This window comes from Australozyma saopauloensis, chromosome 3 (assembly GCF_035610405.1).
Source record: "Australozyma saopauloensis chromosome 3, complete sequence".
Classification (NCBI taxonomy): Eukaryota; Fungi; Ascomycota; class Pichiomycetes; order Serinales; family Metschnikowiaceae; genus Australozyma; species Australozyma saopauloensis.
The window spans coordinates 1,328,106-1,340,815 of record NC_086133.1 but is presented as its reverse complement, the minus strand read 5'-3'; the positions used below and the strand labels follow the sequence as shown (position 1 = coordinate 1,340,815).

Here is a 12,710-nt window from a genome sequence, read left to right as displayed (position 1 = left end):
CACTTGGTACTGTTTCACTAAGAGCCACTGAATGGAAGTTTCTTCAAATGGAACAGAGACTTCTGGTTGGTGATACAGTTTCAATGTATCACGCTCCGGTAATGCGGATCATCTCACCACTTGCTCCAATTATTAATATTCTACCCTCTTCGTTTCGAGGAAAAGAATAACTTCACCATGAAGGCACCACCACAGAACACCACAAGAGACTTTCCATGTGGCCTACAGAATACAAAAAATTACAAGCTTCAAAGTGTTCTATTTTTGTCTAAAAGGGAGCGGGCTCCCCCAAAAAGGCACCCAGTATCTTTACTGTCTCATCATTCGCTATAGGCCATACAATCAAAGTCCCATGTGGGAAGCCATTTAGCAGCTTGACATTGCTGGACCGTCCAGCCGGACCCAGAAACAAGTGGGAAAAGTGTCCAGTACACATACGCAGCACTAGCTCCAATCACCACCATCGTCACCCATCCTCCAATCTTGTGGCTACACATCTGGTACTCGGCAAACTGCGCCGTTGCGAGAATCAAAAAGTAGACGCTGCTCAAATAATGGTGGGCAAAAAGTTTCCGCTCAAGATATACGAACGGATAGAATTGGAAGAACCACCCGCTCACGTACTGGGCGCTCTTAATGAAAAACTGTGTCGTAGACACGCGCTCTGGTGCCACGCCAAATGGGTTTATGTGTTTAAGTAAATAGAATGAATACCTGATACCGAAAATAAGAACAATGATAATGCCAAACCCGTACACAGCCATGTTGCCGAGCATGTAGATGTGGCTGCCAGGCTCATCGGTCAAGTTCTTAGATCCATGGCCATTGCTGAAGAAAGCAATACCACGAATTGGAAAGAACCATGAGTGTGGAAGCGATTCGTACTCGTGTTTCTTCACGAATCCGTTGTTGATTCTCCACATGGCTGCGTGGTACTCGACAAACTTCTGGAAGAACAGAAGTTGCGGAAGGTCAATCCGCGGGAAGTCCGTGAGGTTGTCGTCAATCATAGGGTGTGTGTTCTTTTCAATGTACCACATGATGTTGGTGTTGGTAGGATCATTCATACAGAGAACTTGGTTCTGGTGGAACGCCCAGTCTGGCAAGAAGACATTTTGGCCCATCAAAGTGCAGCTCGTGCCTTTGTGAACGAGCTTGAAGATGGACTGGGTTGCCTTGAGGGTTTTTCTGGCTGTTTCATTAGCGTGAGGAGCCACATCGGTGATTTGTACCAGCCATTCGTAATCCGAGTGTTCTGTATCTGTTCTGTTTCCAAGACAAGAAACCTCATTGGAATAGTCGTGCTCGGAGTTAGGAGGTCTGACGTCGTTGGCTCGGAGGTATTTCTGGGTGCTCTTGTGGTAGAGCTTGACGTAGTCTCCATGGCGGACGGGACGGAATTTCTGATCGAACTTGCCCTCGAAATTAGTTCCCGCGCTCTCAATGATCCACTCGCTGTTCTTGTCGCCAGAGAATCCATACATCGTCACCTGCTGCTGTCCAGAGCCCAGCTTGTAAACGTACGAATGCGAATGGAGATATGTATCAAGACGATGGTGTCTGAGCGTGATAACACTACCAAAAGAGACATCTGCAGCGTAGTTTCTGAGATGGTCAGAGTCCAAGAACCCAGCCTGGAACGCTGGCGAGACGGCGCCAGAGCCAGAGCCATTGTAAGGTAACAACTGGAAGTGAAGGGAGAATATCTGCATGTAAATAGTCAAAGGAAGACCCAAGAGACCAATCAAACGGCATGCCAGATCTAAGACAATGGACGACACCGGAACAGTCAAGTCCCCAATACGCACCCAAAGAGAATAGGCTGTCCAGAGACCTACCCAGGCAATAGTGAACAAACCAGTGAGTTTCGTGGAGACAGCCAAGCCCAAAAAGATGCCTGTTGCCGTCAATTGCGTGAAGTATCCTCTGCTGCCAAAACTGTGCTGTTGGAAGTGTTGGAAACTACACACTGCCAATGCGGTGAAGAGGATCAATGGCGCGTCGAGCAAAATGAAGCGAGACTGCGTTGCCATTGAGTTTTCAACGAGAACCAAGAACGCACCGAATGCAGCCACGCTGCTTCTACAAAATGACGCCCGTAGCGTGAGGTACGTTACTGGAACCGTCAATGCACCACAAATGGCAGAAAAAAGACGCATAGCCACGTATGGCGTGGAAGAATCGTACACAGCTCCGATTTTGTCGAAGTCAAACTCGCCGTCCCAGCGAAATAGCACCGCAATGGCATAATAGATGAGCTTCACTAGTGGAGGATGAACATCGATGAAGAACCTTCCCAGGAAGTATTCCTGGACAAAACTACCGAAATTTACCTCATCAAACACGACTTTAGGAGGCTCTGTGAGCTTGTAGGTCCGTAGAAGCACCGCTGATGCCGTTAAAGCGAAAAGTAGTAGATGGTCTAGGTGTTCCAAAGACGATGCATTTGGCGTCAATTTGGACGAGCGGAACGGCTGCAGCTTCACTCCGCGTGACACAGAATCGTCTTTTCGCTGTGTGGCCTTCATAGCTACGCGTAGCACTTTGTTTTCTTCTTTTTGATGAAAAGTAAAGTGTATGGGGTAGACGATTGATAGGATGAGATAAGCTCGATGAATACAATATGAAGAGCACAATTGAAATGAGAAATTTTAAAGAGATTTGATATAGATGAAATTACAAGAGTTTTGTTTGTAAGGTCTGGTTTCTGAGTGTGTTTGGACTCGGACATCAACTCAAAACATTGGAAGGAAAGACATTGGGGACTCGAATGAGGAATTTTATTTATTTGAGGAGATTTATTGCATGTGGATTCACGAAACTTTACTGTTATTGTATTTGTGTTGGTTCGTGGATTCATGAGTTTCACTCAAAAATCGTATTTAGGGATTGGTATCGAAAAGGAAACGGGGAATAGGATGAACAGTTGTTTGGGAGTTGTTCAAAAGAAGAAATCTAATTTTTAATCATTTCATATTCTGTGGAAATTGGGTGTTGCACTTGACTTCTCAAAGTTAGACAAATCAGACTGAGACTGGAAAAAATGAAAAACGCATTAAATAAATCGAAAAATGGTCACGAAGAACAATAAAGCTCAAGACAAATGAATATGGCACCACATTCTTATGATAACAATAGATAACAAAAGCGACTCCCTTATTATTGTCTCTTGGGTTTACTTTAGGTCGAATCAAACCAAACATAGTAAAAATGCAAGTTTATTATATACAAGTCGAATATGTACAAATGGAACTACTTCTCTTCAATACCCAATATAGAGCCCTCCGCCACGCTCCTCAAGTTCTTCCGCAATATACGAAACCACATCTGAATCAGGATTCCAGCCCAACTTCGCCGTGCAACGAATATTACGCACATTTGGTAGACGCCCATCATCAAGCGCTAGAGCCAAGTCTATTGGGTCGAGCTTGTCGGTGGTACCCAACATTCCACTGCTATCGATGTACAAAGCACGGAGTGGCCTATTCTCGTACATTGGAAGCAAGTTCACATTGAAGATATCTGCCGAAATATAGTCCACACTGAGCTCTAGAACGAGCAAAGAAGGACAATAGATGAAAATGGTATCAAGCGAGTTCGACATGAGTCCAGGCATCGGGAACTGTATCTTCAACGTCTTGAGATTATACCCAAACTTCTCTATGAGATGCTCGAAGCCCAGATGCTTTACTTTTGGGCAGTGTGCGAACTCCATGTGTGCGATCGTCGGCGGGAATTCCGAGTGTATGAGGAAGTCATCAGAGATTCCTCCCGAAACACGTAGATACTCAAGTTTAGGTGGCCATTTGACATTGCTGTAGTCATTGATCTCGATGGAGGACCGTGGAAAGGAGAGATGAGTCAAATTCTCCAACTGTCTGATGGCCAGGAACAATTCCTCGAGATTGAGTGTTTCCGAAACTAATCGTAGGTCTAGGCGCTCCAAAGTCTTACAGCTTCGCAACGAAATGAGCGGAGCAAGTCCAAAACTTGTTTGAGGTGCCGTGAAGGAGCGCAATGACGGCCTAGACCTCTTGAGGAGCTTGGCCACATACGCATTTTTACCTGACTGGTTGACGTTGGACAAGTCTAGATGGTGAATGTACTCGCCAATGGTCTTATTCCCGTTGATGGTATCCACAAAGGAGAGAAAATTGTCTCCACGGAGGTGTGGCTGACGATACAACATGGGTGCTACGATGAGGTAGAAGAGCTTGCTTAACCTCAAGAACTTCGGCGTGAGTTGCCCCCGCAGGAGCATTATTTCAAATAGATGCACTATCACTTCCAATGGAAAGGTAAGCCCTGTTCCTTTTTCGTTCTGTCGGCGCAATTCTTCTTGTTGGCGAAGCACCTGAGCCCTGAACTCATCGCTATCATGGAAGAGACACCAGTGAAGCACATCAACTTTTTCAAACTGGGACCGAGGCCATGTGCGGCTCATACGCCCGTTGTTTTGAGTTAAAACATACACCAGGGAGATGTTTGCGTTGGTTTTGGTATTGAAATCCTGCCAATTCTCCGAGCTTTCCGCAATTTCGTCGCCGGAACCGCCACTGCCGTCCCCATCCTGTGTGGTATAGGAGCTTTTATAGACGAACTTTTTGTAAGGGGGACGGCTTTTCTTGGGTCTTCTTTTGTTGGCTATTTTGGAAGGAAAAGTTGCCACTGGAGAGCCAGAAAAAGAAGGTTGCGGGCCCTGTTTTATCTGCTTATGCGCCTCGACCAATGAGAAGCCACTTCTTGGCAGTTATTTGCGTTTTTGAGGAGAAAAGCAGTGGTACTTTCTCCTTATCGGTGCCATTGGGGATGCCTGACCTGGATATTAGCCTGGTCCAGGAATTGGTTGCAAAAAATCCATCAAGGTGTGGAGAAATGGGAGTGCAAATTGTTGGGACGCAGAAACTGGAGAGCGAGGTAATTCGTTGTGGATTTCGGATTTTTTGGAGTTGCTTTTGCCGCATTTGGAGATCGTGATGACTTGAAAAATCGCCCAGATCATAGCAACTAAGCGGCACGGAATCCACAAGACTGCCACAATGGTGAATTTCAGGACCGTTTCAACTAAGCCAAAAATTCGACAAGCTAGGGAATACGATGCGCTCGTAAGAAGAATTGGCACCTGTAGGAGCCCACACATAAACCTTAGACAGAATTGAAAAAGCTGGTTCTTGACAGAAATGCATTGATTTTCTGATTGAAAAGCTGTTTCGAAGATCTGGTTGTATTTGATGGAGGATTCTGCCAGTAAAATTGTTGGAGTATCTGGAAATAGGGTTTGACCAGTAGAAGCAGAGTCGAGATCTTTTTCGAGGATAGATGAAGAACCTGAGTAGTCTCGGAAGTATTCGAGCGCCGAAAGACTTCTTTCCGGTTCTTCAGAAGCCATTCTCGAAACCAGTTTCAGTTCATATGGCATTTGAAAGGATCTACTTTCCAACGTCAACCAAGTGTTGGATGGGTCTTGAACCATACACCGTGGTAGAATATCATTTGGTCTTCTCTCGAAAGTGTATTGCTTAGTACTGGAAGCCTCTATTATGTCTGATACACCAGATAGAATAGGTATCATGGCAACATCATCTTCAGATGCTCTGATGCAGGGTGAGATCGAAGATCCGGGATTGGAACTAGAAGATTGTATTGTGTACCCGAATGTGACAGCGATTTCGCCTACTATAGTCCACAACACGTACAATGCAATGGAGATATCTGATACAGCAGGCACTGCAGCCATCAGTGCTGCAAAATGGCGACGAGACCATAGTAGTATAATCACGTTGATAAATAGAGAGCACAAAAAGGCTACTGAATTGTAATTTGCTCCCTGAGCTTTGGTACATGGACTCATTATCGACCCGGCATTCAGTTTCAGCAGCAATGTATCCTTATTCTCGTCATCTACCAGCAAATGACTACAGAAGTGTGGAATGAAGAAAATAAGCCCAAGAATTTGGGTTAAATTGAACACATCGACGAGTCGATTCACAGGAGGATTTGGAGAAACAATGATACATACATACGACGGAACGAACGCAGAAAATGGCCAAAGGGGAACCCGGATCATCTGAATCATTGTCAGGGTTCTCTTTAAATGTAAGAGAGGACCTTCGTTCATTGTTGATTTTATGTGGAATTTGAAGAAAAGATGGGAGAGAGATGAATGTAAATTGGCTGCAAAAAACGCACCAAAAAAAAAAAAATCTATATTGAGATACAATGGAAACAAAGTTCTTTCTGGAAAAATAGAAGAGGAATTGAAATCGATTTTTGAAATCTAGAGGAGACTGATCTTGAATAGCCCTACTTACGCTATTGTATGAGATTGTCTAAATCTTTATAGTAAACTAGCGAGATTTTCTTTCGGTTGCGGCCATATCAAGTGGAAAATACTGTTTCCCGTCCGATCAACGTTAGTCAAGCCACTTAGAGCCACACTGAGTAATGCAGTGGGAGACCATGTGTGAAATTGTGGTGCTGCAATCTTTTTTTTGGAGACAGACATGTGCTTTGAATGTTAGTGTCCTGAGCCTTGATTGCATTTAAAAAGAAAACAAGCATTGCAAGGTTACAAGAAATTGAGTCGTAAATTTAGTATGCTTTCAAGCAGTCTGATAGTAGTTCGGATCCGATATTTTGTTTTCGAATTCACTTGAGCACCAGAAACATTTTGCAAATACAATCTGAAACACCCCGTACACACACCCGAAACACACACTTATTATATAAAGGGGCGGGATTTCGATGCATTTTTTTTTTTTTGAAGTACAGTTTCTTTTCTATCTGGTACATTTCTCACGTTTTTGCGATAGAGTGATTTTGTATTGATTAGCTTCCAGATTTCATCTCATCATCTGTTGGTCTGAAACACCCTTGTCCCAATCAACGAACCATGAATGGAACTCCAGACGAAGAGACTGGATTGAATCTTATCGAAGACTTCGAAAGACGAGATAACATTACAACTACCATTAATGTCAACAGCAAGATATACACTGCTAAGGCGTTTTTTTCATGTAGACTTGAGTATAAGGATCTTTCGGAACATTTGCAAAATTTATTGGATGGAATTGAATTGGAGTTGATGCAAGCGAGTGCAAACGTTCAAACAAAAGGAATAATTGAATTCCTATTGTCACAAAAGAGAACATTTTTTGATCAGCTCGTCAAGGAACATCACAATCTCTCGATAAAAAGAAGAACTTGTGCTGCGACCAAGATTGTAGAGTTTTTTGAAGATTTGAAATCTTCTGAACATTATCGGATCCTATTGATGAAAATAAACTCGGACAACATGACTTTCATCGACAAGAATCAAATAAGTGTGGTCCGCGCCTTTCGCGCCGGACAGCTTGGAAGCTCTACATTAGAGAATAAAATCGCGCATTTCACGATAGAATTGAGAGGACATGACGCAGAGCTCTATCAGCTCTGTAAGAAGCTTTTCCAGGAATTCGATTCTATTCTTTCAATTAATTTGAACGGGATTATGGCCAAGCATCGCAAAACTTACGAGTTTATGTTGGAGAATGTACGGCACACTAGAATCAAACGATTGGCCGAGACAAGTACTCTCATCCCCACGACTGGAATCTGGAAATTCACGACAATTTCGTGCTTGTTCAACTTGTTTGTATTCGAGCCGTATGTGGTCTATAAAGCGTTGACTATTTTGTATTACCTTACTGCTACAGTCAATGGTGCACAAAAGTTTATCCCTGGTGCTATCTCATGGCTTCACTATACCAGGCATTTATCCCGGTGCCATCAGGCACATTTATGTCTAAAGAAGGCCCTAATTCTAGCTGAGCCGTACTCCAAGAACAAGGCGTTCCCTGGTTTCAATGTTGAGTTTTATCTGTCTGAGGCATTGTACAAACAACATGAGCTGCTCAAATTACCCATGAAGCTCTTGAATGAATTATCTGAGTCAGATTTGAACAAATATGATGAAGGTTTGGCCGCTTATCTTTCTCAACAAGAGTTCGCGCTTGCCAGTATCCAAAACGAATCTGATGTGCTTACAGGTCTTTCCGCTGAAATTAAGAACCAAATCATTGAGGCAATGGGTTCGAGCAGCAAATCTTGGAGTATGCCAGTCCGGAATCTTGATCTATGCGTCAAACCTTATGAACAAGCCATTCAGCATGAAATTAATATGCTATGCTTACTGAAAAGGAAATTTGACAGTATTGATTTCTCAGCAGATGGTATGCGAAATCATGAATTCCGTCGTCACCTCGAATCTGTGCATCAACGAAACAGCGGGGTGATCGCGCAATTGCTGAGATTCAAAATGGACTTGATACATCAGCACGATGCTACCTCATTTGACTTATGCCATCAGTACTATTCACAGTCTATTCGGGGTCGATTTGCAGGTATCATGGCTTTTTCTTCGGAATTAGTTATGACGTTGTTTCCAGTCTTCACGAAGGTGTTACGCAATTCGAACAAGCTCAAAAAGATGCTGCCCCCGCTTAATGATACGGACTCCCTTAACTTGAAGATCTCCAAAGGATCTGCCTTCGTTTTTTCTTGGCTGAATGTTTTATTCTTAGGACTATTCGCCCTTTTTTTTATCTTTGATAAGGGGATGCAGATATACCACTCTGTTGTTGGATAATTACTCATCTCTGATCATCTATTTACTCATTTAATACTTTAATTAAAAACCTGTACTAGTTGCTCGTAATCGCTGGTAGCTGGCCTACTTTCCCGAGATAACTAACTGGTCAGATCTCGAATAAGGCCATCCAAGGCCTATATCGGGCCATCTGTGGCCCATCGACGGTCCATTGTAGCAGCCCGAAGCTTCTAGCCGTCATACCATCGTAATTCAGAGCTTTTTATTTAAATTGTCTTTTCCTGGCACGTTACCAAGAGTGCTCTTGATATCCTTGATGTGAGGGTATTAGAGGAGCCGCAATTACCATAAAGAGAAGAGTTTCGGGGCTCCAGCCCAATTAGGAGACCGTTTCAATACGGTCCTAATTTGGATCTCGTAATTCGTAGATCAGGCGCGGCTACGCTTAAAGAGGAAACCATCGAAATACGGTCCGCGTATTTCGGCCGAGAGACGAGGTTGTGCCTTAACAGGAGCCACTCACAATACGGCTCATGAATTTATAACGAGGCCGTTTAGATACTTCTAAACGGACAAGCATATTTTAGATTAATATTTTAGATTATACTTTCAAACTATTAAGTAGTCTCGTGATCCCTCTTGGTAAACGATTCGTAATATTTATATTTCCCCTTACAACTGGAAATATCCTAACACTTGATTTGTTCATCTAGCGATAATACTCTACGAGATGCCATCTTTTCTATCAGGACATAAACGCGCTTCAAGACGTAACTGGCGACCATTGAAATGAATTTCAAATCCAGCAGATTCAAAATTTTGAGTAGAATGTGTGCTAATTAAAACATGGATCATTCGTTGGTTGTTTTTTTTCTGTTACGAAGTGTATCCTCACCATTTGCAATGCACTTACTAAGTCCCCTTGAGTCTAAAAATGCACTTAGTATGGACCTGGCATTCCTGAATATTTACCTCACTTTGAGCTCTTCAAGATCGCTACCCATGGATTTCGAAACTTTACTTTGATTGAGATAATTCTCTACTTTTCTCTGTCGCGCCCCAACAGACTTTGCATAACCGATATGAAACAATTGTACGCAGGAAGCACACATATTGCAGGAAAGCGCTATCATTCCCTCCGCATATATATCAGGGCGAGTTCCTTTTTCTTCTCATCTGACACAATAGAAGTTCTCCCCAGAATGGTATATTTTGTGGCTCTGATTTTCATTTGCTGTGTGTTATGGTGTGTTTCGCCTCTCACCCGCAAATTAGACGAACGTTTCATGTTTCTCTCAAGAAAACCCAAGAAATTTAAGTATGAACGCAACGTAAAAGGTGCTCGGTATCTTGTGGTAAACGGATGCTCTACAGTTGGTAGAGAAGTCTTGCAAAACTTGGTGGATAGAGGCGCCTTTGTGCATTTGATCCATTCCTCAGAGGAAGAGGAGATCTATAAAGCGTTGGCGGCTAAGATGAAGAGAAAGGGTAAGAAACGCGCCATAGTACTTGAGAATTGCGACTTACTGCGGGATAATTCCATTATAGAGTTTTCATGGGGACAACACTTCAAAGAATTCAAGGGTGCTTTTTCTGGCTTCGTGTATTTCACAACAGAGTGTAGTTCTTTAGACTCTGATTTAAGGGCTTTGAGTCAATTTTTTCGGTATGTGGGATCATTTTTGGCCTGTGCCCCGAACAAACCAATTCCTCGTGTCGTATTTGCTTCAGAATTTGGTGGTCGTCCTTTTCGCCGGGATGAAAGGTATGACGGAATCTTTACTGCGTTAGAAACTTGGCAAGATCGTATATCACATCTCGTTCGTCCGATACCTGGGCCACAAGTGGCTTTTGCAAATACAGGGTGTATCTGGAATGACTCACAGTTCTCTTTCGCGTATGTGCTTCATTGGCTCAGTCACAAATTGAACGTTCATATGACATGCCATCAACGAGAAGATTCTGTGCTACATGCATTACTATCAAAAGAAGAATCAAGGGCCAATGGCGTTTATTTTGTGAATGATAGCGAATGGCGCACAGCACCTCATTGTGAGAAAGTGGACAACAGAGGAAACACAATTGGTAAAAACCAATCTGAAGATTCGTCTGGAATGAAGCGAATACGTAGTATATCCATAGCGGAGTATGACGATTTTATCAGGAGGAAAAATTATGAACAGAGAGTTGCCGTGTACAAGAAGTTAGGAAAGGGGGACTGGCCAGAATTCAAACCATTCTACACTGTATTGGATGGCAAATTACAGGATTCTTTTTTGAAGCCCGGAGATGTTATCAGAAATGCCGCCAGGAAAAGTAGCGCAGTCTCGAATTCTAGACTTGTTGAAAGTTCCACGATTGACGAGAAAGATTCGAGCGAAAGCGCCCCATCACAATCAGTGGCTGAATCGAGTCATCAGCTTGGGGCCCTTGCCTCTTCAATGACCACGATCGAGAAACCTCCTCTGAGCTCCAAGTTGGATTACGAAGCCATGTTTTCGTCAATTACGAGGTTGGAGAAAAATCAGGACAAAATCATGATGGTACTAGATGCCATCTCCTCCTCAATGACGAGAACGGAGAGAGATCTTGTTTCATTGTCAAAAATGGAAAAGACCTTAGAAAAGAATGTAGAAAACATTGTCCCTTCTCAGGAGCTGGTTGATCACTCTAAAACGCCTGAAGATATTCCAACTCACACAATTGACCAGCAGTTTAAATTAGAATCAACACCAACTCTTACGAGTTCCGGAGCTCGGAGTATGCTGTCAACTCTGACTCAATTTATGCCTAGGCTCGCAACTGTTTAACCGATGCTTATTAACGGTATGTGGCTGTTGGCTGTGAGTTTCTGGAGATGAATTGTTGAAAACAAAGAGTAAATAATATAATACAAGCGATAATAGAAGGTTTACACAAATAGAGCAGAAATACAGTCTCATGGACGAAGTTGGAGCTAAAAAGCTTCTTAATTCGCGTTCAAAAGCTCCAATGGACGCGGAGGTCATGTTTCGGTTCATTCCATGCAGCTTAGAGGTCAGTTTTGTCTTCCGCTCGCTCAATATCCGTCCTGAACAACATTAAATATTGCAGTGGGAGACCAATGTGAGACGGTTTATGAGATTATGGTGCTGCAATCTTTCTTCTCTCTGAAGATAATTTATTTTAATGTGAGTAATTTGAAATGTGTCTTTTCAAGTATCGTGATTGTTCTGACAATTGTGCTAGTATGACTACTTTTCAACAAACGAAGGGTCATCTTGTCAAGACACTGCTATTGCACTATGAATACTAATTTAATTGCATTTCGGAAGAGTCTTATGACTAGGTCAAGTATTTTGAAAGAAATTTGTACATTCTACTACAGAAACTATTCGACAATATCTCTATAGTGACGATTGGGTATAGCACCAGACGACAGATGGTCTCGTGATTGAAAAGCAAATGATTCTCGAAAAAGTTGAATTATATAATGGTGCTGGTTAATTTAGGCGAAGTTTCTATCGTTTACGCTATTCTCTCTCTCTCAAAGAAGAACTCTAGCTGGATGGAGGCTACCGTCTACATTTTTGTACACCTTGCACCATATTGTGCTACAATGAAGCTAATACTACTTCGCTAGTTCTATTCAAATTCCAGAGAACAGACCTTGATAAATATCTAGAGCACTGGTATGTCAAAATTAACAGCATAGAACTAAAAACACTATCTAGATGTTCCAGAGCGAATACTGTTCAACAGAAAAGAGATATCGCTATTATTTCGTGAAATATTCCAATCACAATTGCGTCTCTTCCACTTGAGCAAAACCAATTTCCTCACTATGGTAGTAGAAATACCACTACTACCACAATGCTACATCCACCACTCCGATCATCGAACAAATACATTCACAAGGAAAAAAAATCAGAAGTAAAAATCACTTGATTCAACATATTTCTAAATTTCCACCAATTGCAGTCCTCGGTTCCTACATCCATCAATTTCCACGGCTTCACCAGTACCTCCACCAAACCCATACAATACTCACTCAATCACACCGCCGAAATTTCTCCCTAAACATCGTCCAAAAATCGCTCAAAAACATCCCCAGAAAATTACCCCCCCCCCCCCCCCCTCGCTA

General features: G+C 42.7%; 4 protein-coding genes across 4 annotated transcripts; 2 read left to right on the top strand and 2 right to left on the bottom strand.

The window, feature by feature from the left end:
• Positions 1 to 320: 320 nt before the first annotated feature.
• PUMCH_002760 (uncharacterized protein) lies at positions 321 to 2,528 on the bottom strand (the record flags this gene model as incomplete). Its single annotated transcript, XM_063021755.1, has 1 exon — positions 321 to 2,528. The coding sequence occupies one exon, from the start codon at positions 2,526 to 2,528 to the stop codon at positions 321 to 323; it is 2,208 nt and encodes a 735-aa protein (XP_062877825.1).
• Positions 2,529 to 3,262: 734 nt separating this feature from the next.
• Positions 3,263 to 4,444, bottom strand: PUMCH_002759 (uncharacterized protein; the record flags this gene model as incomplete). The annotated part of the gene is made up of 1 exon (XM_063021754.1): positions 3,263 to 4,444. One exon carries the CDS (start codon positions 4,442 to 4,444, stop codon positions 3,263 to 3,265), a length of 1,182 nt encoding a protein of 393 aa, XP_062877824.1.
• Positions 4,445 to 6,892: 2,448 nt separating this feature from the next.
• Positions 6,893 to 8,626, top strand: PUMCH_002758 (uncharacterized protein; the record flags this gene model as incomplete). Its single annotated transcript, XM_063021753.1, has 1 exon — positions 6,893 to 8,626. The coding sequence occupies one exon, from the start codon at positions 6,893 to 6,895 to the stop codon at positions 8,624 to 8,626; it is 1,734 nt and encodes a 577-aa protein (XP_062877823.1).
• A 1,043-nt stretch (positions 8,627 to 9,669) lies between these two features.
• Positions 9,670 to 11,397, top strand: PUMCH_002757 (uncharacterized protein; the record flags this gene model as incomplete). Its single annotated transcript, XM_063021752.1, has 1 exon — positions 9,670 to 11,397. The coding sequence occupies one exon, from the start codon at positions 9,670 to 9,672 to the stop codon at positions 11,395 to 11,397; it is 1,728 nt and encodes a 575-aa protein (XP_062877822.1).
• Between the last annotated feature and the right edge of the window lie 1,313 nt (positions 11,398 to 12,710).